Here is a 25,567-nt window from a genome sequence, read left to right as displayed (position 1 = left end):
GTTTATCAAAATTTTGCGGGCCTTATTTGTCAAGAAGCACTTCATTAGTAGGGTGAAGGAGTCATATAAATTGCAGAGAAAAGGACAATAGAAATCACAAAAATTGTAAATTTATTTTATTGGAGGAGTCCTCAGCTGAATGTTTGCAATATGGTGTGAGACAGGGGGTTTGGTGTTACCTGCAAGAGTCAAATGATTTCACTCAACAGATTACGGTAAACTTACAACAATGAACTGGGTAGATATGTTTTGAACAATAGAATTAAATAGATCCTACACTACCACCACCCTCCATTGCAAGCATTGTCGAACAATCCAATGAATTGGAATGGAATTTATTACCTAATCACAAATATCACAAGAAACCCTATCCAACAGAATGAAGGATGGCACTGTGCACAGCTTCTCTGGTTGGTAAAGCTGGAATTGCACCTCTCCCCTTAACAGTCAATGCACCACAGGCATTAGCAAACATCAGAGCTTCTCGCAATCGGTCCTCATTCTTAAAGATTAAAATAAAATGGATCAGATGGTAAAGTGCTTTACGATGTTACAAGATGAAGTGCACTGTTTATTAAACAAGCAATCATGAAAACCAAAGACAATATTGCACTGTTTGCATGACAACATCAACCTGGAATGTCTGTAAATTAAAGAATATCATAAAATAATCCTACTGGAGATTGGAAACCAAAATTGCATAAATAGATACATAAATTTTAGATGCTGGAAAGAAAAATAAATTGGGAGTTAAGCAATTTTGAGAAGTTCTCGGCATTGTCTAGCTCTATGAAGTCCTTGCATGGTTATAACAAACTCCCTACCAAATATTATCCCTTCTAAATACAGCCGAAGATCAAGTTTCTTCTATAAAAAGGAAGAAAGCACCCTATATTCGTTATATGTTTGCATGAAATGATAGAACAGGAGTGTATACGGGTACTGAGATTGCCAAGGGCAGATCCAAAACTCAAATTTTTTAGTCAACAGTTGATATATTGCAAAGGTAGGATTATGCAATACATTCGAACAAGCAAATTTGCATTATGATGAAGATTCCAAATGCATACACGTAAATTTGTGCATGCACACATACAGCAGCAATATTGACCTGAAGAAACTACCTTTTTTAAATCAAATTGTTAATGGCATTACCTGGAGCAAGGAGAAATCCTTAGCTAGCTGTGACAATATTCCGGCAACAAATGCATCCCCAGCACCAGTGGTGTCCACAGCATCTACCTTTAATCCCTTCACTCTCCCATTGAACTCCTGAAAACATATAAGAAGCTACTTAGCAACAAATTTAGAAGAAAAGGTTATCTGCAAGCTAGGGAGATTTCACAAGGCATTAGCACTATGTTAGAAGCTCAATCAGTTCAAAAATCATAGTAAATTTTCCCTAAATTTACACGTCAAATCCTCCAAATTGATAGAAGGACAGCATTTTATAGCTGGTCTCAACAGAACAAACTTACATAAGCAGAGAAGGTTTTTATCAAATTGCAGTTTTATGTTAGAGTTGATGAAAATATTTTCCAGTCACAATAATTCTCTCTAAATCAAAATATCTGGATTGCTTCTCCATGCCTGTTGTTCTACAATGTTACATGCTGCAGCAAGACCCTCTCTTTCTCTCTCATGAACAAATTCCTGTCATCACCCAATCTCAAAGAAATAATACAGCAAAACAATATTTCTCAGTGGCATGCATGGTGAGGAGAAGGAGGGAGAGTATTGTAAGTTGTAAAAGTAAATGCTAAATGACATATTTTTAGGACTTACTTTGGTGTAATACCTGCAGCCCTCAGGCCCTTCGGTGACAAGAAGCAATTTATGATTTGGATGGCATAGCTTACGAACAACAGCATCATCATATGGATCTTCTCCTTTAGTCAAGAAGGATATCTCTTCTTCACTTACCTGAAAGACATAATTTAAATGTGACCGTCAGGTGTTTTTTTATCCAGATTGTGTTATGTACATTAGGGGAAGGAAAACAATTGCCAAAAAGAACCAAGGTGCTTACCTTAATAATATCAGCAGTGTCCCAAATGCTCAGAATCCCTTCTCTGGCACTCTCAGCAGAAGGCCATAGTGGAAGCCTCAGGTTAGGATCGTAGGATAAAACAACACCTGCATCCTTGGCAGCTTTTGCTGCAGCAATGTGAGCTGATTTGCATGGCTCTGTTATAAGACTTATAGAGCCATAATGAAATATTTTTGCCTGCCAGGGGACAGAAAAGAGGAGAAACAAACGATTTTTTATCTTATCTTTTTTAAAACCAGTGGGGCTTAAATCTAGATTTTAAATTAGTTTTATCTAATAAGGTGCCCGAAGAGCAGTAAAATCTTCATAAGTTCTAAAAGAATGAAAAACTACAATCTCTGTCATTCAAATTAGAAACGTAATTCATACGTACATTTAAAGTTTACATAGTGAAGTTAAATCTATCCTTCCATTTTGGGTCTGTTAGGTGTTTCTTTCTAAGAAACTACAGACTTTTGTGTCCAAGAACCATTTCTGCTCTTTGATTTATCATTCTTTTATAAAAAATTCAAAAGGTGCCTTAGCAAATGACTTCATTTCAAAAAAATATTTAAAAGATGATGAAGATGAAGATGAAGATGAACAGACAATATTTGAATCGCATCTTCCGTTTTAAAAATCTTCTATAAAAGGGATTTTTTGCGCTTTTAATTTTTAAGCAATCATTACAAGTATAAACCTCACATACCTTTCTAATCAAATCTAGATCAAGTTCAGCTTCTTGAAACAACATATCTGCACTAGGATTACGGTAAAACATGAACTCACGTTCCCCATCACTCCTTAATGTAACAAATGCTAAAGCAGTCCGTGCACCAGGATCAAAACGCATCTCTTCACTGTTCACATTATTCTCCTTTAATATTTCAGCAAGCATGTATCCGAACTCATCTTCACCAACCTGTGCATGTCGTACAAAAGATTCGAGATCTGAGAGAATAGACGAGAGATAAAATATCTATGGTTAATTTTTGTCGAAAACACACAAATATGATAAATAAAAGCATGGAATGGCATGCTATGAAACTGACGCACAGTTAATTTTTTGAAGAAAGAGGGAATAAGCAATCCTTTGTCAAGAATACACTAGGTTGAAAGAACAATCAATATAACTATGTTGTTAACAAAGCGAACTATTGCTTTGACAGCTCCTGGCTTTTACAGATAGGTTCTATCTCCAACTATTCATAGTCTATAAGCAATAAATCAATTTCCATTCAACTCAAAGAGGTTGATGACATTTTTTCACTGTTAGATATCATTAATTTCGAGGAAAGAGTTTGTGGTAGTGGATGCACAGAAGCATTTAAATTCCTAAGCAGCTGTGCCCTACAAACTCAGAAAACTCCTGGAATCAGCAAGCAAAATCTCTGTGAAACAAGAAGGTTGTTCTGTGTCTTGAAGCAATTAAGATGAAGAAAGTAAACATAGATGACACTATAATAGGATCCTAAATTTAATACCACAATCCTAGATTACACAGCCCTATAGAATCAAAAAACCAGTCAGGCAGAAGTTTTAATCCATTCCTTAACAAATTGGCTATTTGAAAATGAATCTATCCTTGCTTCCTTATTTTCTACTCATTTCCACAAAAATGGATTGATATTATCATAATGGTACCTTCCCAATAAATGCTGATGAGCCACCAAGACGAGCAATACCGACAGCAACATTAGCAGGTGCACCTCCTGGAGCCTTTTTAAATGCTGGCGCATCAGCCAATGAAAGTCCACTAAAGGTAGGGACAAAGTCAATTAGCATTTCACCAAAGCAAACCACAAGAGAGGAATCTTTCGTTTCTGGTAACCCATCACCTCCTAATGCTTTACCTAGTATGCATAAGAAAGGAAGCAAATTAAAGGGTCAAGAGTCACATAACAAGTTGATGAAAAGTTGAAAAAAGAGAGAAAAGAAGTTCATATATCTAAATAGATAGCAAAAACAGAAACGTAATGCATTTGGTAAAAGAAGCTGATGCCCAAGGGAATTTGAACTATAAAGGCAAAAAAAATTTATTCTCTCTTCCTGTCCTTCCAGCAGAATATATTTCTCAAGATAGCAGAATAAAGCTCAATGAGCCAAAACTATTAAAGAATTTGAAGCCTCTTGATGATGTGACATCTACAAGATTGGAACTTTACAGGCCTCAAAAGCTCAAAAATATTCTCTGACTCTTCTAAATCTATCATTTAACAAAACAAGTTAAAAACAAAAACACAACCTTAGATTCAACTTAACATCTACTACGCTATTATGAGACTAAAACTGGCAGAATCCAAAACTTGATCATCTAAACTTCAATTTAAAAGACATGGCCAGTCGTTTCCAACAAGAATCAGTGCAATTTAAACTGACTATGAAGAACCCATCAAGGAAAAAGCACTTTGACATACATCAAAACTCAAGATAAACTGAAGTAATTTATGATTCCAAGAAACAAAAAATGCTTACTTTGGAAGCTCAATCGAGGAATGGAAACCGAAGAAGAGCAAGAAAAAGATGAGGCTTTAACATTCCCTCGTCTAAAACTAAGTTCTTGACGAGAAGTCAAAGTCACACTACCAAAACGAAAAGCAGGAGAGTGAACAGCAGCCATGCACTTCAAAATCAAAACTTGCTAACAAATTGTGGTTGCTTAGTTGTTAGAGAGAGATATGGAGTGTTTTGAGGGGTGGAGGGAGTGTTGTTGGATAAAAACAATGGAGATTTGAGCGGAGGATGCAAGAGAGTGAAGTAGTTTGTCGTTTGTCAGCTTGTGGATTATGGACAAGACAACTCCTTTCACTCTTGCTCTGCGTAGTCTGTTGATGGCTATTCCCTGGTCTCTCGAGTCAAATTCGAATGCATAAATTTATTTTTATGTTTTAAAAATGATATAAAAGAATTTTGAAGTTTTTTTTATATACATGTTGATATTAAAAATAGTTTTAAAAATAAAAAATAATATTAATTTAATATATTTTTAAATAAAAAATAATTATTATCAAATAAAAAAAGAAAAAAGAATATAATCTTTTTTTTTATCCTCTTTCATAATTCATAATAATATAAATAGCATTAAGAACTTTCTGATGTAAAAAAAAAAAAAAAAGAGTTTGTGACACTGAAATAGACTCCTAATAAAATTAGAACTACCTCTAATATCTCATACTATTTTTTCAATATATAATCTAATGTTAAAACAAAATAAAACAATTTCTTATATTAAATGAGTATTATAACTAAAATTAGTTTTTTTTCCTATTTTTTTCATGATTCCCTTAAAAAAAAAGATTTTGATTATGGTATTGCTGGTTGTTTAGATAGCAATCCAAAACACCTTGTATTGTTCGAAATCAAAACAATTGTAAGTAAGAAAAACCTACAAATTACTTATTATTTTGTTAATGGTTTAAGGTTAAAAGAAAGGAAATTGAGCAATCATATTTCTAAGGCCCAAATTTTACAATCAATTTCATAATGATAATTGGTTTGTTGATCCTTAAATAGTTACATAATGACTTTTTATTTTATTTTTTTAGAATTACATAAATAAAAATTATATTCAAAACCAGGGATCATTTATAAGATTAATTGTTTAAAAAAAAAAATACATTTAAATGATTCAATTAACTATAGAAAATAAGATTTTTAGTATTGACTGGAGATGTGAAACAATGTACATATACATGATTTTTTTAAAGAATAATTCATTCCTAGGATTTTTTTAAAGAATAATTTTTTAAAGAGTTTTTTGTTAAATAACATAAAATATTAATTTAAATAGATTTTTAATAATTTAGTTGACTTAATCAAACTTAAATCTAATTTAGACTTGATCAGATGAACAAAAAAAAATTGATTGAAATATTATTTTTTTAATAAAAATAGTTATCCCAGTAACATGTTAATTGACACAACTTATGCATTTTAATCTTAGCCATAGGCCGGTAAATATAGCCCACGAAAAATTAGATAGAAATTATAAAAGAGCGATGAAGCCCAGATGAATCGGGATCAAGCCCAGATAAGGCAGAAAGTTATAAAGCCCATTCCCTTTCCTTGTCGGCCCAACTCATTCCTGATTCCTTCTGTCTATTTCTAAACCCTATGAATTCTCCGAAAATTTTATTTTATGGTACTTAATTATTGGATATTTACAATATAAAAAAAATGATATCTGATCCTATAAAAAAGTGATAAAAATTCCTTTTCCTATTAAATAATAATTATTTTTAATTATCTCTTTTTATATCTGTCTCTTTCATATACTATATACTATAAGTTAATTTTTAGTAGTTATAATTTGAGTGTCATAAAATTTCTCCAGACCCTCATGAATAATTATATTTTTAAATGGTGCCATTATGGACTGCAAGCTTTGTGGATGTTAATAGCAACTATCCCTATCATAAATTCATTGAGATTCTCAATAAAATTTAATAATGCATAGTTTTTGTTTAATATATTCATTAAATATGTACTGTATTAATATTTTTAGTAAATAAAAATCATATAAACAATACATTAAAACTATAAAAAAAAATGTGAAAATTATCATACTAGTCTAGAGTCATTAGAGTCATTAGTTAACTTGCGGGACGCTAGAAAACTCAAATCTATTATATTCAAAGCAAAATTGTTTTAATTTTTTTATTTTAATTTAATCAGATTAATTTAACCAGTTCTATTAAATTATGAATTAACTTGTCAATTTATTCATGTTTAACTAAATTAATTTAAAAAACAGTATAAAATTTAACTTTGTTTAGTCAAGCTTGAAATTTTCTACAAGGAGCCAGGTTTAATAATTGTATTTGAAAGACAAAAGGTTAATTTATAACATGGAACTCATATTTACCCACTATTTTTCTCTACAAGGGCCGTTACTATAGTTTTAATTGTGAGCTCATATTGACGGTGTTATAACATGGAATAAAGTTAGCAAATTACGAAAATGACCATTAATTGAAGCTCGATAAGGATATCCTAGGGTTTTTTTTTTTTTTTTTTTAAGTATAGAAGTAAAGTATAATTGACTGTCAGCATTAGTTGAACTAATTACAAGCCCAAGCCCTACAGAATTCGTTCCATAACACTCAACGTCAGACACAATCACGTTTAACAATATCTTACTCCGTTATCTCCCCCTTCTCCAGATACCATGCTGAGCTGTCCCTTGACCCATTTGGAATTTGCTCACTCGTTATGGTTCGGTCACTTGTGTGCTTGTCTCGACATTTAGAACTGCAACAAACAGACATCCTTTTCACAGAGTTTGCTTTAAAAATGTTTTGAAGAGTAGATGTTATTTAAAGTATTTTTTAATTAAAAATATATTAAAATAATATTTTTTATTTTAAAAAATTTATTTTTGATATAAACATATTAAAATAATATAAAAATATAAAAAATTAATTTTTTTAATATTTTTTTTAAAAAACTTGACCTCATTGGTATCACATAATTTAAATACACCAAACTTTCATCTTTTGAATTGATTGTGTTTGTTTTAGTGGTTGTAATTAAGATTGAAGTTAGGTGCAACTTAATTATATATAAAATTAAATTATAAAAACTAATGTTTTAATAAATCAAATGCACAAAACAAAACTTCAACCACAGAAACAAAAACAAAATATCCTAGCCGATATACATTGCAGGCTATTCAGGATCCTTCAGGAAGTGTCCCAGTTGAGCTGGTAAATGTTCTTGGACGCGAATTTATATGTCAGAAAACTGGTACAATGTCGGCCCTTTTGTCGGATATCAAAATAACAGAATATCTAATCTTTTAGTTCATAATATTACTACTACTAATAATAATAAATAAATAAATAAAATCATTAGATCCTATGTTTTGTCCAATATTTCACAACTTTCTCGGAAAGACCAGTAACCCCCCAAATCTTTTATTAGTTTACACTAGTAGATATTTTACCCGTAATTCTGTGCGAGCTGAATTTATTTTTTTTAAAATGAATAATGTAGGTTTTTCTAACAAAAAAAATCCTAAGCATATATAAAAAGTATATACATATATTTAATTAAATAAATCAAGAACTATTTGTGACAATAAATAAAAAAAAATTCAACCTAGGTCAAATAATTTTTTTCTAACATAAAATAACAAACGTATAGGAAATTTTAATATATTTTTTGATATCGAGAAAAATATATAATTATAAATCAAAAAATTGATATTTATACATAATAAAGATCGAATGCTTATGCTTTATTGCGATCTAAGTTACGAGAATATGATAATCTTATAAGAAATAAATATAAATAAATTACTAATATATAGAAAACACAAAACATATCACAAGCACCAATTTAAAATAAATCAAATGCTTTAAAATAAAAATGACATCTTTTAAAATATAAAGATAAAACTATGACATATTAAATCGACATAACCTTTATAGCTCAATCTATTAAGCATGCTACTTGAGTTATGAATTTTATTGAGTTTATAATAAGATTTTTAGTTTTTTCTAAATATATAATAATGTTTTTTTAAGTGTAAAAAAATAAAAATAAAAAAACTAAGAAAAAGAATAAAAAAACCAAGTGAAATGTATATGAGCCTTTAAAAAAACATATTAGCCCAAACATACGTATTTGGACCTGTTGATTTGTTTTAAAAAAATTGAAAGTCATTCCTTTTTTATAAAAAAAAGTTGGAAGTTCATTTATATTCAATAAAAAAAGAGAATTCAATTAATTAAAAAAACAAAAAAATTAAAATTTATTTTAATGCTTTCTGTTTTTCTTGAAGTTTTTGGGATTATATGTTATTAATAAGATATCATGATTGAACAACTTATTGATACAAATAATGTCCAAACATCTATAGGATTTATATAACTACTTTTTCTATCAAACATTTACCTACCCAACATTTAGTTTGGTATGCATTCACTAGATTTTTTTTTTTATCACAACTTCTTTAGATGTATACTCCAAATGATATTAATGTAGGAAATAAACCGACTTACCACTTAAACCAAACCTCCAAATTTTATTAAGACTAATAAGTATTATTGACAATAACGGAGAAAATTGAACAAAAAGCATGAATTTGTATTAATTAATGCCCATCAACTCAACTCATTTTCTATGTTTCAATGTGTAAATTATATTTTATTTCTAGTTATCTAGAATTGAACTCAAATGAACTGTTCTGACCACCTATCTCACAAAGACATAAACTATCATGAAACAACGAATAATAACATTCCATTGGATTTGTTAAGCAAAGCATCCACATGGGTATACTTTAGACCAGACTTTTCTTCTTCTAGAATGCAAGAATCCATCTTTTTGCTGGGTTTGAATGCTTGATTCAAACGGTCATAACTACCAAAACTCCTCAACATATTGGCAATTAAAAAAAAAAAAAACTTCGGCACCATTTGTTTTTATATTGAATTAATTTTTTTAATGTTTTTACATTATTTTAATATATTGATATTAAAAATAATTTTAAATAAATAAAAAACAACATTTTAATATATTCTCAAATAAAAAATACTTTTAAAAAATTATAATTCCTAGCAAAGTGTTGAATAATGCCCCACACATTCTTTCCACCTAAGGTATCCTTTTCAGCCGTTTCTTTGCTTCGAGATTTTGATTACACGCTTCTAAAGTCGTATAAGCAAATAGGAGCACGCATGCGTTGAGCAAGTATTCCTTCATTATTATACTAGCACACTCTCAATTTATTGGAAGTCGTTTCACCCCTTCTAAGACGTCGTTCTTAATATATAGTCCTTTTTAGCATGTATTATTAATTCGTAGTCATAAATGGCAAAATAAAGGCTAGTTGCCAAATTTGATTATGATGCACTAACTCGATTTCTAGCCATTTACTATTATTATTACAAGAAATTAAATTATGATAAAACCCCAATCTTGGCCAATTATAAGAAATTTATCCTTTGGGGACGAAAGGAAAGAATTTGGGCACCGGAATTTAACCCAAGAGACGAGGACGACTTAACAGAATAAATCCATTTGCCTTTTGACTGCAAAAAATAACTTCAATGACCTAAATGTTGTAATGAGGGTGCCTTTTTTTATATTATTATTATTATTATTATTACTACTATTACAAAAATCTAATTAGTTTATACATATTTTAATTAATTTTAGAGGTTTTAAAATTAAAAATTATATAAATATAAATTTTTAATAATATTAAAATTTATAAGATTTGAACGAGTAATTTTTTTAAAAATAAATTTAAAATATAACTAATTAAATTAAATCATTTAAAATTAATTTTTATTTTATTTTTAATACCATGTTTTATAATATATTATTATATTTGATTGAACAGATAAAAACAAAATAGTAGTTTTTCAAATATTTTTAATTGTGTTTTTATCTTTACTGTTTTTTATTGCAAAACAATAATTGAATGCTATTTTTTTTTAAAAATGAATTGATAATTAAAGATGCATTCGCATCTTAATTTTAAAATTCACACCTCCATCAGATTAAAATAGAAAAAAATAATTATAATACATTTCTTAATTTTCTCGTGTATAGTCTATTTTTTTCCTTACCTATTAGGAAAGAACGATTTAATCTCAACTTCTCCAATGATATAATGCCCCGAGAAAGAATTATATGTTAATACACATGTTCCTTTCAAGTGAATGGTATGCTTTAGCAACTACGCGCTTCCTTCAAAGAGGCTAAATGTATATTTTTCTTTTTAATCTTTGAAGTAAGGTATCATGATGCCATCTTTTGTTGCATCATAAATTACGACAGACTAAATACAGATTTTAGCATCCATTGCGGCGGAACCAGGGAGGGCAAGGAGGAGCCCGGGTCCCTACAAAAATTTTTAAGATTTTTTATTATTTAAGATTTTTTAATTTAAATAAATAAGTTTTTTAATAATATATATTACTGTATTAATTTTGACCTTCCCTTCCCTGTGAAATGCATTTGGCTCCGCAGGCATATATATAATCATCTGTTAATTATCCAAAATTATTGTCACGTGCCTAACAATGATTAATTAAAGTGATTTATTTTTTATTCGACGATAAAGGATATTTCTAGACTAGATCCTTTTCTTAAATGATTTTAAAGGCATTTGATAAATTCTGATCCCAGATTTTAAACCCATAAAATCAAAGAAAGAAATATACTTTATTAGCTTTCAAACCAATTTCTTAAGGTTAATATAGTCAGTATAAGATAAAGCGAAGAATTATGAAAATAAATTATGTTCAAAATGGCTCGAAAATCTCTGGTCTGAATAAACTTAATTACCTTTGCATCCTTTTAATTATTGCTATTCTTCCAATCGAATTAAGAACTTGATTAGGGTTTCTATAATCATATATATACTCCCATTAACTTACATCACGCGTGAGACCCTATCATTAGCAAACAAGAAGAAGTTTCCTTCTATGGAGCGTTCATCATTATTAATTATAATCATCTCAAAGATCCATTATAAAACAAAATATCTAAAAGATTCAATAACAAATCAACCAATTGGGTTAACAAATTACCCATATACCCATAGATAATCTCCAAATTGATTATGAAATTATTATCTAAAATATTATCGATCCCCCTCTAGTCAATGCATAAATAGTCATCGAATAAAAGTATTAGTGTAATTAGTCCCTTAATTAACAAATTGAGGATTGAAATTGAGACCACTACTTGGATTATATTTATCCACGTGCCATCCTCGTGCTTGACTATATTAGTCATTGAACAAAAAAATCCAGTGCAAGTAGCACACGAAAAGATTTGGAATTCAAATCGAGACCTTCTATATCAACTAGTCCACTTGATTTTTTTAAATACTTTCTTTTTTTAAATACCTTCTATCAATTGCATCCTTTTGTTTTGTTCATAGACTGCTTATACTTTAACCAATAGTTTAATGGGATTTTTAATTATTTTTTCCTCTTTTTTTTTTTCCTTTTATTTTTGGTTATAAGGGAGAGGGCGAGATTCTTTAAGGGATAATTAGAGTGATGAAAAACTCAAATTGTTTTTTAACCTTTCCTAACTCTATTGGTAAATCATGCAACGTAAGATGCTAAAGGGTGTCGCAATATAAAATTGATGAACATATTTGTCTAGATGCAAGACTTAATTCACCATAATAATACTTTAGAAAATTGAATTAACTCTCCTTCAAAAGGTCAAACCCCCTAACCACTCTCCTTCCATATCCACCCGCGCCGAAACCACTCTCCCAAAAGTAAATGTTTGGTCACTTGCAAAAAAAAAAGAAGAAAGAAAAGGAAAATAAAAAACAAAAACGCGTGGAGGCCGCGTTTAAACCAGCACCACATAACCCTATATAAAAACGCTCCTTGATCTCCACAAATACGCTCAGAAAGAAGGAAAAAGCCCTTCTAGTCTACTCTTTAATTTCCTCCTCCAGCAGCAAAACCAAAAGTCCTCGTCTTTTCTTTTCATTCTACAATGGCAAAATCAAAAAACCCAACGACCTTCGGTTCCATGGACGACATAAGAAAAATATTCGACAAGTTCGACAAAAATGGAGATGGCAAGATTTCTTGTAGTGAGGTTGTAGACAACCTTAAAGAACTGGGCACCAAGATATCACCAGCGGAAGTCCAGTCCATAATGCAAGAATTCGACAAAGATGGTGATGGCTATATTGCTCTTGATGAGTTTGTCGACTTCATCCAGAATGGTGGAATTGACGATAGCGGCGGCAATGATAGTAAAGAATTGAGGGATGCGTTTGATTTGTATGATAAAAACAAGAATGGGCTGATTTCAGTTGATGAGTTGCACTCGGTGATGAAGATGTTGGGGTTGAAGTGTAGCTTGAGTGATTGTCGTAAGATGATACGTGAAGTTGATCAAGATGGTGATGGTAATGTTAATTTTGAGGAGTTTAAGAAGATGATGGCTAGAGGGTTAGCGTAGATTAATTAATTAACTAATTACTACTACAATGTTTTTCATTTTATTTCTTAGGTTTGGTATAACGTTGTAGGAGTAGGTTTTTTAGACAATTAATGGTGTAATTATATATATATTAGTAGTTTAAGGTTTTAATCTTCCTTTTGTTTTAGTTTTCCATTGATGTTTTTGCGGGTTTGAGGCAACTTTAATCTGTAAAAACAGCAAAAACAGTGGTGGAATTTAGTAGTTTTTAATTTGGATTATTGTTGATAAATCTCTAGCTATTTTGTTCTTAATAAATTATGATAACACATGATTCAAGATAATTAAGAACCTTGTTTGTTTTTCTTCGTATTCTTAATTTTTTTTTTGTGCTTATGTGATCTGTGACTTTCTTTTTGCCTTTTGTTTTTAAATTAATTATAATTATATCCTATTCCTTATAATTTAATTAAAAATATCTCATCTTTACGCCTTAAGTTCATGCCAACAAGTAGATGAGATTTACCATGGTTCGATAAATTTGGATTCACATAGCAATAATGGAATTAATTCTCTTATTAGATAAGATTTACCAGGAAATTATGGTATTATTTGTTGATTAATCTTTCATAAATTGCGGGTTTGATTTTGAATTCGTGATTATCATAAGGTGAAGGTAGTTTCTTCATGAAACTTGTGATGGGATTGGTGGAAATTGGGAGAAATTATATTAAGACTAGAGTTGTATATGGTGTGGTCATTGTTTGTGTATGGTTGAATTCAAGTACAAGAATCATGTGGGATCACGAAAATATATATATATATGTGTGTGTGTGTGTGTGTGTGTGTGTGGTGCCAATTGCCTTTCCAATGCTGAGCTCAACACGGCATTGGTTTGGTAATTAGTTGCTCCATCCTTTTCAAGTCACGCGTTTTTTCCTCCTCCGATGTTTCTAGTTCTATAATAATTTTGATGGTTGATGGGTTTTTATTTAAAAATATATTAAAATAATTTTTAAAAAAATTATTTTATATATATTAAAATAATTTAAAAATATTAAAAATATATTAATTTAAAATAAAAAATAAAAATAATTTTTTTATTTTAAAAAACACTTCCAAAACTATCAAATTCTATTGATTATATTTGGGATTCACAATATATGGAATTAAGTTAATATAGAATAGGGTTTTTAAAGACAATAAATAGGGTTTTTGTAGTGCTTTTCAGTAGAATTTTATTTTATTTTATATCTTTTTTATATTGAATTTAGGTAGATAATAAATGCTCGACTACATATAAATTTTATTTATTATATGCATTTAAGTGTATAATAATAATTGTTTTTTAAAATATTTTTTTAGAAGTTTTTTTAAATAATATTTTTTTTTGTTTTAAAATATATTTTGGATATTATGAAAATGATTTAAAAATATTACAAAAATAATTTTCAATAAAAAATATTTAAAAAATTATGGAACACGTGTTCCACCCGCAACGCCGTACACCACCCGTGAGTCAACAAGTAATTAAGAGTTATATTTCTAGATGGACGTCTTTCTTTTATCCATTTCCCTTTTCGTTCATTGGTGGACGAGGCATGTATACGACCTACGTGCCAGATCTGATCTTTCTTTTATTTTTTATTATTCGGATTGAGGTGTAGGTGGTGGGAATCCAAGCCATAACTTGTTCCTACAGCAAACTTCTGGACGGGTATAATTGAGAGACTGATTGAACTTTATTTTAAGGATTCTCATCTCGACAAGCCCTCCAAGAAATCTCTATCCCATGTGGGTGTGATCACACCACTACTAATGGAGGTCAACAATTAGGATAGGCAACCCCTGGAAGTCCTAGAAGCTTACACCAGCACTAATGGTGGTCAAAAATAGAATTAGGATAGGCAACCGCTGGAATTGTTAGAAGCTTGTACCAGTAGAAATGCTATTTTGAGCAACCAGAGGTCGCCATCTTAACAGAGCATCATAAACTACAGTCTTTTAAAACCTGAAGCTAAGCTAATGTTGTCCTCCACTATATGATCCTTCCGTATTCAAGTGTTAATAGGCTAAGCTAATGTTGTCCTCCACCATATGATCCTTTCGTATTCAAGTGTTAATAGATTGCGCAAAAGCTTACATCATTAACCTAATCTATTCATTTATTTGTTGGATTGAATAATTGGACTCGTGTTAAATCAGTTTCTGTAATTACACTACCTTTCTCTTTAGCAAGTTGAACCTCTAATCAGTTGGAGAAAGATGAGCCTTTCTTACATGCTTGGTGGTAAGAATACTGTAAAACAGATGGTGACCTTTCCTGGGAACATCTTTGCGTTGCTGGGAATTCACTGGGGTCTTTGGATCAGCTACTCAAAATTTCCATGGTGGTCCATGTTGGCAAATCATTGGTGAGCTGTAGAAATTTTATTCAGGCTACTTGAAAAAAATGGGTTTTTGGTTTCTGAAACTATTCTCTTCCTCAGATTGTCCAGGTAAAAATGATCTGCCACATTGCACCTCTACAACAATAACGTGATAGACTCAGCAATGAATGGAACGCAAGAACTTCAATTGAAAGCCTAAACCAATAAATCAATTAAATGGATTGAAACCAGAACGAAGCGTATGGGAATGGAAAGAACCTGTTGTTCTGGTATAAATGACAGCTAAAATAGGGTATGAGAACTATTACAAAATGATAGTTTTGTAAATAACCACACATAGCCTTTCAATAAAAGACCATGCAATCTTGAGGTAAATGTGTTAAAGCTTCAGGGGAACGTTGCTCATAGATGGGTTCTCGCTCAAGATCTCTGTTATTTTCCTCTATATCTGTCTGAAAGCCTGCTGCTTCCAATATATAAGCCTTTACTTCATGGAATCTCTTGTTTGATAGAGAAACCTCAGCAAGAAGTCTCCATGCATATGTTTCTGAGGCATCGTCAAAATCCTCCTGTCTCTTCAGCACTATATGTCCGCTGATCTCCCAAACGGCTGGATTAACTTGAGTGTCCAACAGCTCCTGGCTTGCTTCTCCGCGTGCTTGTTTCTCGGCATAGCACTGAAAGTTCATCAGGATGGAGGAAACAGCACTTCAGATATCTTCCAGAAAAAAGGGGAGGGGGTGGAGCTCACGAGACACTAAGTAAAGGGTGGCAGTAAAAACTGCAGTTTCCACTTGAAAAATGTACGTTTTCCTGGGAGGTGAAGGTTGCATGAAGGAAAGGTAAAATCCAAATCACCCCCCAGGATTTAAAGCGTTCCAAGCTATGTCCTATATCTAAATGCATCATTTTGTGGAAGAAAACCTCAGGTTGCATGTCCCAGACAATAGGCAGAAAATCAAACTCTAAAATTATTCGATTTTTGCAGGTTAATTGCCAGAATGTCTTGGCCAACAATTGCTTGGGAAATTCAAGTTCTGACCATTCCAAGAAACATATTGTTATATTCAAGGTCAATGTCATAGTTGTTTCAGATTTCTAGTTGACACAAACTTTCCTGACAGCAACAAATCCTAAAGTATGGACGTACAAATTATTTGTCTCTTTATTCCGTTCTAATTACAAATAGCTTACAAATCTTGTCTCCACTTCATAAAATCATGTACCTAAAGGACTTCAACAATAAACTTTAATTCATGTGGTTATAGAAAGAGGAATATTTACCTGTGTAAAGAGAAAAATTCTTCTTCCACAATCAGCAATGAGCACATTGAAAGGGATATTGTTGTTCTGGAGGAAAATGCAAGAACTAGCTACTGAATCAGATAGATCTTGAACTGTATTTCCACCCTCAAAGACAAGACCTCGCACTGGATAATTCAGGAGCTGCGAAACGATTACTCCTTTATCTTGCGGACTCTTCATTATCATTATTCTTCTAGTTGGAGCTTTCTCAACAGGGAAGGGTGCTGCTAAGTAATATGCCTGCAAGAATTAGAAAATTTATTCGTAATTAAAATTTAAATGATCCCTAAACCATAAATTAATAGCGCATAAATAGAAAAACGTTAGCAATTGGATATAGAAAGTTACTTGGAAGTGTAGGTGATTAATTGTGGCGAAAGCACCCAAACTGTTGTAACCCACTCTAAAGAAAGGATCAGCTGCTTCTTTAGCCATATGAAGAGCAAGTAAGAAGCTGCCATGATCAATCCTCTGAGGCAAGCAATTGAGAACTTGGGGTATCAAGAGAACATGTCCATACTCAATTGGACTCACCTGATCATCAGCATTTCACAAATAAATGAGACGAGCAAAACATAAATTCCTATGAAATATGAAAAGTGGAAAACAGTAAAAGAGAAAAAGAGAGTCAGAATAGTAAGATCAATTTGCTTACATTGATAGCAACAACACTTGAGTTGTTGGAATCAGCTGTTGTAGGCGGCGCACAAGGAAAAAAATGTCTGTTGTGGTCAATACTTTTTTCAAACCTGAAAAGCACTTCTTCCTGTCCTACTTTGGTGAAATTGAACTTAGTCTCATCAAAATCCTGAAGCACCTTATCGACCCTGAACTCAGTGGGTCTCTTCTTCAGATGGCGGCCCTTGTTCAGTTGCGCAATGAAACCATATCTACCAGGAATGATCTTTGTATCACAAGCAGTCACATCATAGCGGAAAAGGCCACGGCTCATTCGATCCTCCCATTGTCCCAGCAACAGGTTGTGCAGGAAACAAATATGAGGCTGTTCTTCTGATGATTTCTCAACACTATTTCCAATCAAATTCGAATTGTCTTCCTTGAATGCATACAGAGGCAGCTTAGACACTGAATAAAAAAAAAAATCAGCATTGGAAGAATTTGTGGAGAAAAACAAGAGCGTATCCATAATACTGTCCCTTTTTTCTACACATTCCCTGTCAAAGCCATTCATGGTTTCTAAATTCTATAGGAATTAGCAAACAAGTTTGCTGCTTTCCTTCTTTTAATAACACTTTTAATCACAACACTTTGCTAGAATCATCTTCTCTTTTCCTCCTAGACTTTTCCACTATTTGGAACAGGGACATAGTTCCTGTATGAAGGTTTTTGCACATAAAGTTCAACTCTTGCCTGCTATCAAAATCAGGAAAAATAAAAAAGGCCAAGATTTTCATAATGAAAACTCATCCACACCCTGCCTAACAACCCATCATCAATCGCTCATATGAACACTGTTCTCCATGTTTTCTCCACAAGCAAACAAGGCTTTACATGCCACTAAATTACCAATGTCAACAACAACGTCATGAGAATTGAAAAGTCTCTTTATTCTACGTACACAGAATAATCCCCAACCAAGATTAATCAAACAAAAAATCTGGGAAAAAAAAACCTACATACCAGGTAAGCAACACTTCCCAAGGCAATTCCTGCCACACCCTTCAAACCCTTTTTCAGAATTCTCCTCCTGATAATTTGAAACCACAGTAGGAACCTTCTTTATCGTCAGCATCATCTTTATATTATATATCCTCTTTTAATCAACTACAAATATTCCTAAAGAAAACCTGCAAAATCTCTATACAACAACTAGTATAAAAAAAAAAAAAGAAAACGCAGAAACTGTCAAACTTCGGCTGCCACCGCCAGCCAAGAAAAGGAGATCAGAAGGGCAACCACCATCAGAAGGAAGAGCACCCCTTCCACCGTGTGGGGCTGAGATTCTTGCACTGCCTATCTTGTTCTTGTTCTTGTTCTTTTGGTATTGAAATAGTAATTCTTGGTCGCTAAAGTTCTGATTTTGGTCTTGTTGGAATCCTTTTCCAAATAAAGAAGCCGTGTTTCAGGAAACTGATGAATAATCAAACTTGGCTATTATTTTTATTTTATTTTTGTGTGCCTTTCCGTTTCTTTCTCTGATTCTTGGTCTCTATATTTGGTCTCTTTACACTAGTTAGTGATGGCGGTGTCCCGAGCTCCATGAGCTTCAAAATAATATATAATATAAATAGTTTTGCATTAATTATAGGAGTTATTTTATGGGCCTGGTTTTGAGCAGGCTCAGGTCCAAATAATAACCGTATCCATGGATTGTTATTATTATATTTAATAAATTTGAAATTTTGGATGGGGTTGGATTTATTGTTAAATTGGATAATTTATTCATTTGATTAAAATATTATAATTATTAAACCTAATTTAACTTTGTGTGCGTTAACTTGATTTGCTTACTCAATATTTAACTTACATTAGTTTTGTTTTTGATACATTTAGAAGTTAATTTTATCAAATTAAAATGATTTAATTAATTAATTAAAAAATTAGTTAATTTAATTAAATTTAATTGAGATGCAGCTAAATTCTGGTAAAATTTAAATAATTAATTTTAAAAAATAATTTAATATTTTTAAAATAATTTTTTTAATATTTAAAATAATATTGTTTGAGATAAATTAAGTTGATCTGATCAAGTTATGATTTAAATTTTAAGATCGAGTCTAATAATTATTAATTATTATGAAATACTATTAATTCAATTAACTTTATAATTTATTAAGCATTTTTTAAAATTAATTTTCTTATTTTTCTATTTAAAAATGAAAAAAAATTGAACTTAAAAGTTAATTCAATAAGACAATAACATGTAAGTTGATAGAGTAACCAAGGCATTTGATCATTCATATCTCTTGTTGGATAGAATAATTATAATCATCATGGTCCATTTTTAAGTGAATAAAAATATATTATATAGACATATCTAATAATCTCTTCCAAGATATTTTTCAGATAAATCTGGTCGATATTTATAACCGAAATAATTTTTTCACATCGCTGAAGAACATTGAAAAATTATTAATCCTAGAAAATAAGTCTGAAAATAGGCGGTTACCTTTTCTTCTTCATTCTTGTTTGAACATGGATACGTCATTAATCCGAGTTCAAGAAGAATTTTGTTTTGATAAAAGCCCCCGAAGCTGGATGCTGGATATCGAACCACGTGCCAAGCCATGAATTCGCCAGCTACCACACAGTGACTCAAATGGGCCAAAACTAGGTCTGAATAATATATATGGGCTCTAATGGAGTTAGAAAGAGAATGCTTAAACCTCCGTTTCAAAGGGTTTTTTTTTTAAAAAAAATTAAATTAAAGTTTTTTATAATTTTTTTATTGTTTGGAGTGCTATTTCTAAAAATAAAAAAATTATTTAATATATTTTTAACTAAAAATTATTTTTAAAAATATCTTACACCACATTAATCAATTAGCCTAACATTTTTTTTTTATTTTAGTTAAAGAAACATCTTGATTAAAAAGAAGACCAGGAATGTGGCCGACCATCAAACCTTATAGAATTGACAATCAAAGCTTCAATCATAGCAACCGGTAACTAGATAAGAAGGAAATTGGCTAGAACACAAACTCATAATAAAGGAAACAAAGCTATCAACAAATAAACACAACACTTGTGTCCAAGAACAATGAACATGGGATAAAATACATGAGAAGACAAACCTTGCAACGGGAAGAAGAGAAAATATTGAGTTGAGGACTCAACTTTTCATATAGATAGTTAGTCCACAACGCAAATGAGAGAAGGGCTACAATGTTTTAGTTTTTTTTTTATATATAAATAAATTAATGCCCATGCAGGTTAAACAAATAAATCATTCAAAAATTAAATGCGATTAAATTCCCCCTTAGAAGATAGGAAAAATTAATTAATGGCAGATTTCCTTGCAATTTTATAAAATTTAACTCTTATTTTGGACAACGGTTGATAAATTATGGATTAGTATTCAATAGCGTACAAGCTCAAGATTTTATCCACAAGATCGAATGATTGCATTGTAATAATTTAAGAATTTAGGAATGAAAAAGATAAAGTTTCCCATTGAAATATTGTTATTCGAACTAAGATTATTTGATGTTATGAAAATTGTACGTGGAGTTTTTCTAACATTTGATTTTATTATTATATTTGGATTAAAATATTTATTTGGTGAAATTTTTATGTATTTTTTTTTGTTTAATTGTTGGTTAGGTTCGAGGTTTAATATAGTCAAAGAAATTTTTAGTAACACTTAACACACCCTTTTGTCACCATGATAGTTTCCTTATGAAAATGATAAAGTTTCCCATTGAAATATTGTTATTCAAACTAAGATTATTTGATGTTATGAAAATTGTACGTGGAGTTTTTCTAACATTTGATTTTATTACTATATTTGGATTAAAATTTTTATTTGGTGAAATTTTTATGGATTTTTTTTTGTTTAAGTGTTGGTTAGGTTCGAGGTTTAATTTAGTCAAAGAAATTTTTAGTAACACTTAACACACCCTTTTGTCACCATGATAGTTTCCTTTACTTAACCATTATCATCAAGCTAACAATAACCACTTAGAATACAAAACCAAGATGGCTTGCTAAACATTTATAGTAATTATGATGATTTAATACCTTGTGGATACAAAAAATATGATTTTAGACATATAAATACCTCATTAGTAAATTACTAAGAATTTAAAATTTAAATATTTAGACCAAGTGAAAATAAAGTATAATTGTGTTGGAGGAATATTTGGAGCATTACTAGTTGATGGTAGTCAAGATGACTGCTCATCGTGTTAGACTTAGTAAAATTTCATATCAAAATTCCATATTTCATTTGAATCAAATTATAGAATATATAGGTATAATGGGAGATTTTAGAGATTTATTCTTAGTTAGTATAACAGTTGACACTTAAACAAAAGGATTTGATCCATATAACTAGTATTTTTATTTTATTATAACTCAGTAACTCATAAACATCGAGCTAGAGTGATGAACAATTTAAATTTATTACAAAATATAGTAAGAGTCTAACAATATATATATATTTTTTTTAGATTAATGTGGGTGACTTGGAGCATTACTAGTTGATGGTAGCCAAGATGACTGCTCGTCATGTTAGACTTAGTAAAATTTCATATCAGAATTTCATACTTCATTTGAATCAAATTATAGAATATATAGATATAATGGGAGATTTTAGACATTTATTCTTAGTTAGTATAACAGTTGACCCTTAAATAAAAGGATTTGATTCTATAACTAGTATTTTTATTTTAGTGTAACTCAGTAACTCACATGAACATCGAGATAGAGTGATGAACAATCTAAATTTATTATAAAATATAGTAAAAGTTTAACAATATTTAGTTTATCAACTTGTAAGTTTATATGTTTATGTAAATTTTTTTGCGAGTCTAACAATATTTAGTTTATCAACTTGTGAGTTTATATGTTTATGTAAATTTTTTTGCCATCAACATTGTTTTGTATCGGTCAATGAATCCATCAATTTTATATTTAATTGAAAGCATCTATTTGCACTGCACAATCTTTTTTCCTTTCAAGTTTTTGTATTAACCTCCATGTGTTATATTTTTCTGCAAAGCTTCCATCTTTTCTTGTATGGCTTGTGCTCACTTAGAATCAATTAAGGCTTCTTTCATATTATTTAGAATCTGACACGCAGATAATGTCTAGGTGAAGGTCTTAAGGTCTTAATAGGCTTAGATAATTGATTAAATAGGGATAGATACGAGAAATAGTAATTGAAACATAAATTTAAAAATTATTTTTTAAAAAATATATCAAAATAAGATATCATTAAAAAAACAATATAAGTAAATAAGTTCATTTCATTAAATCCATGATTCATATTATAAACTCAACTAGGTTTAATATTGTATTTCCTCTTAAATTTATATACAAAGTAAAAATAAAATAAAAAAGAACCTAGACTTATGGGCCTCTGTCCTATGTGTTTAAGCCATCAAAATAAAGAGCTCTAGAGCGGATTTGGGCTTATTTTTATGTTTTAAAGGGAAGTATGTCAATTTTTTTGATAAAAAAACTCGGTCTATCAAGACTGATGACATGTTATCTGCAAATTCAGATTTTAATCACCATAATGATGGCTGGAAAATCATTCAGCTATTGTTTTGGTCTAAAACCCTAATTTTCAAACAATTTCAACTTAAAAATACCTTATCAACACTTTTATAACACCCTTAAACTATTTCATCAACTTTAAATGTCTAAAAAGTAGTTTAAAAATTCTAAATCAAACTGATTTAATTTTGGATTTCTCAACTCAAATTTGGTTTTTCATACAACATCGAGGATCTAAACAATAGCCATAAGGCTAGTACTCTCATTTCATGGAACCCCTAGAAACAAAAAACTCATTTTGGTGGCCGAAAATAGAGTGAATAATGAATTTTTATCTCATCATCGAAATTCAACAACCCTTCCTTTTTTCTCTCTAACTAACTATGTATACAATGCAAATGAGCTTGCACATCAATTTTTTTTTAAAAAAATTAAGAAGACCTAAATTGTATACATTGTATTTTTTTCAAGATTGAGAATCTAAGTAAATTTTTTATATAATTTCTGCCGTGCATTCTATATTTGAGATTTTTTTCATTTCGCTCTCCTTACTTTCTATTTCACCTTTAACTAAGAATTTAGATGCAATTGGCATTGAATTAGAATTAAATTAATATATAAAATTTTGAGGATTAAAATGAATTATAAAAAATAAACAATATATCCTTGATTTTATTTCATTTTTTTATTTTTTGTGTGAATATTGTCGGTCAAACAGTAAACACCCCACCCTTTTAGGTTTGCACTTCATTAGTTTGGCACCAAATATTACAACAATACAAACTAAAGTATTTCAAGTATTGACTAAATTCCAAAGGTCTGTTGCATCAAAAGGATTGCCACTCCAACAATGTTGTCCTTGTTCACAGAACACGTCTCGAATTCTCATCCCTTCTGGAGCGCTGTCCTCTGCAAGAAGACTTTTGATGGGCTCTTGGTCAGACTCTGACCCCGAACGTAGACATCCGGTGTTGCTCGGTGCATTAATTTCTTTGTCATCTAATAAGCTTTCCCACCACATGCTTTCAACTTCAAAAATATCGGAAGGGGACAGTGCTGATGTAGAACATGGCTTACAAAGATCGTACCCATATTGAAAACCACCATTGAAAAATGGAATACCTTTTCCTCCTAACCAGCATAAACTTTTGAATTTATGAGGTCGAGGCTTTATTATGTTGGCTTTTGTTATTGCTTTTGGTTCTGGTGTTGTTTGAGCTTCTCTGGTGCCAGAAACCACCTTCTTACGCAGGCTTGTGCTCCAATAATTCTTTAAATCATTTGCTGTTCTTCCTGGAAGTCTACCAGCAATCAATGACCACCTGTGTAACAAAACATAATGTAGTTTATATATATGTACATATATCGCGCAACATATGTGAAATTAATTGAGGTAATTATTACTGAATCAAGAAATTTCCTTTCATAATCTAATTGGCTTCAATTCGATACAATTGGTTTTCTTATCATAAAAAAAAATTCCTCTTTATAATCCAAAATACTTTAGCTTCCAAGTGAAGTGATTTTGAACTCTCCCCTAAGCTATATGGCTTCGATCTACTTGGGAGTGATTCGGTCAACGCTACTTAATAGATGGAAGACTATGGTCAGGACCGACCATGGAGATTTGAAGGCTTGTTTAGCAGGATTACAATTTTGATCAGTAATTTAGACTCTGGTTTGCAGCATGTCAATAGAGAAAGGAACTCTATTGCAGAAGGGCTGGAAAATTAAGGTCTGCACAGACAGCATGACCTTCTGGCTTGGATTTGAGCTTTGTAACTGTGTAATTTCTAAGAGCCACTTTCTTGTTGGCTCCTTCCAATAATATTTCATCAAATTTCATAAATAAAAGTAAGCTTCGATCAATTCAAGCCTTCAAACTTTCTCGTTTCTCCCTCTCCCTCTTACAAGAATTCTTTTAGTTTTGCTATTAGCTGCCATTGGTGATTTTTATTAGATCACTAGCTATAGTCTACCACTTCTTCATCCATTGTTTTTTACATCTTTTTCTTCAACAATCTCAGATCGAGTATTGATACTTCCATGCAAGGTTTGCAGTGCATGTAATATATAATATATTTACACATTTTCACTTGCCTATTGCCAAGCAACCTGTGTAGCTTGATAATTAAGTCTTCTTCGTCCTCAGAATACCGTCCTCTCTTGATACCTGGCTTGAGATAATTCAAACACCTCAACCTGCAGCTTTTCCTGCATCTATTCAAGCCTGCAAATGAAAATTAAGAATCAGTGCACAGTTTTTCGAAGTGTCCAGCTAGTTGAATATTCTTTGTCGCTGTAACCAAACACGAGAGACTATACTCGATATAGGCATATAAACATGAGAAAATCTATTGATTTACAAGCATGAACGAAGTCATTTAGATACCTGCTTTGGAAGAAACTTGATGCCATCTTCCTTCACCATATTTCTCAACGCAATCCCTTAGAAGTATGTCTTCATCTCTGGTCCATGCACCTTTCCTTATTCCTGATGAACTCACCATAGTGCCTCTTATGTAGTCTATTTCCCACCTAATTAAAGCTAGGAAGTCTATATACAAACAAGCGAAGTACATTTACATCACTCTCAATCCAAACTATCATATATATATATATATATATATATATGTATAGTACTGTTATTACCACGACAATTTTGTAATTGCAAACAACAGCGATATGCATGGAAACAGTTCTTGCAATCATCAGCTACCAGTCCAACAATTTCAAACGGTTAAATA

General features: G+C 31.0%; 4 protein-coding genes and 1 long non-coding RNA gene across 7 annotated transcripts; 2 read left to right on the top strand and 3 right to left on the bottom strand.

Annotated features, from left to right (window-relative positions):
• Positions 1-88: 88 nt before the first annotated feature.
• On the bottom strand, positions 89-4,876 carry LOC105123483 (probable fructokinase-6, chloroplastic). 2 transcript variants are annotated; one of them, XM_011023101.1, is made up of 8 exons: positions 4,505-4,876; positions 3,674-3,882; positions 2,739-2,951; positions 2,030-2,227; positions 1,786-1,923; positions 1,156-1,272; positions 343-502; positions 89-179 (listed from the first exon to the last, which is right to left on the bottom strand). In XM_011023101.1, exons 1-7 carry the CDS (start codon positions 4,647-4,649, stop codon positions 368-370), a joined length of 1,155 nt encoding a protein of 384 aa, XP_011021403.1. In that variant the 5' UTR covers positions 4,650-4,876; the 3' UTR covers positions 89-179; positions 343-367. The 2 variants fall into 2 exon arrangements, with proteins under 2 accessions (XP_011021403.1, XP_011021402.1); XM_011023100.1 differs by having other exon boundaries at positions 93-502.
• On the top strand, positions 509-20,323 carry LOC105123486 (uncharacterized). Its single transcript, XR_841856.1, has 3 exons — positions 509-904; positions 13,684-13,687; positions 20,312-20,323. It is a non-coding gene; the product is annotated as an uncharacterized LOC105123486 (long non-coding RNA).
• LOC105123484 (calcium-binding protein CML24-like) lies at positions 12,397-13,287 on the top strand. Its single transcript, XM_011023102.1, has one exon. It carries the CDS (start codon positions 12,509-12,511, stop codon positions 12,980-12,982), a length of 474 nt encoding a protein of 157 aa, XP_011021404.1. The 5' UTR covers positions 12,397-12,508; the 3' UTR covers positions 12,983-13,287.
• On the bottom strand, positions 15,578-18,831 carry LOC105123485 (GDP-L-galactose phosphorylase 1-like). Its single transcript, XM_011023103.1, has 5 exons — positions 18,280-18,831; positions 17,294-17,724; positions 16,987-17,172; positions 16,618-16,878; positions 15,578-16,010 (listed from the first exon to the last, which is right to left on the bottom strand). The coding sequence occupies exons 1-5, from the start codon at positions 18,392-18,394 to the stop codon at positions 15,678-15,680; spliced, it is 1,326 nt and encodes a 441-aa protein (XP_011021405.1). The 5' UTR covers positions 18,395-18,831; the 3' UTR covers positions 15,578-15,677.
• Positions 20,324-23,532: 3,209 nt separating the features above from the next.
• Positions 23,533-25,361, bottom strand: LOC105123480 (transcription factor MYB90-like). 2 transcript variants are annotated; one of them, XM_011023095.1, is made up of 3 exons: positions 25,213-25,361; positions 24,936-25,050; positions 23,533-24,142 (listed from the first exon to the last, which is right to left on the bottom strand). In XM_011023095.1, the coding sequence occupies exons 1-3, from the start codon at positions 25,328-25,330 to the stop codon at positions 23,614-23,616; spliced, it is 762 nt and encodes a 253-aa protein (XP_011021397.1). In that variant the 5' UTR covers positions 25,331-25,361; the 3' UTR covers positions 23,533-23,613. The 2 variants fall into 2 exon arrangements, with proteins under 2 accessions (XP_011021397.1, XP_011021399.1); XM_011023097.1 differs by having other exon boundaries at positions 24,936-25,040.
• Positions 25,362-25,567: the final 206 nt, after the last annotated feature.

This window comes from Populus euphratica, unplaced genomic scaffold (assembly GCF_000495115.2).
Source record: "Populus euphratica unplaced genomic scaffold, PopEup_1.0 scaffold10.1, whole genome shotgun sequence".
Lineage (NCBI taxonomy): Eukaryota > Viridiplantae > Streptophyta > Magnoliopsida > Malpighiales > Salicaceae > Populus > Populus euphratica.
Note: the sequence above shows the minus strand (reverse complement) of the source record. Positions and strands in the feature narration are given on the sequence as shown.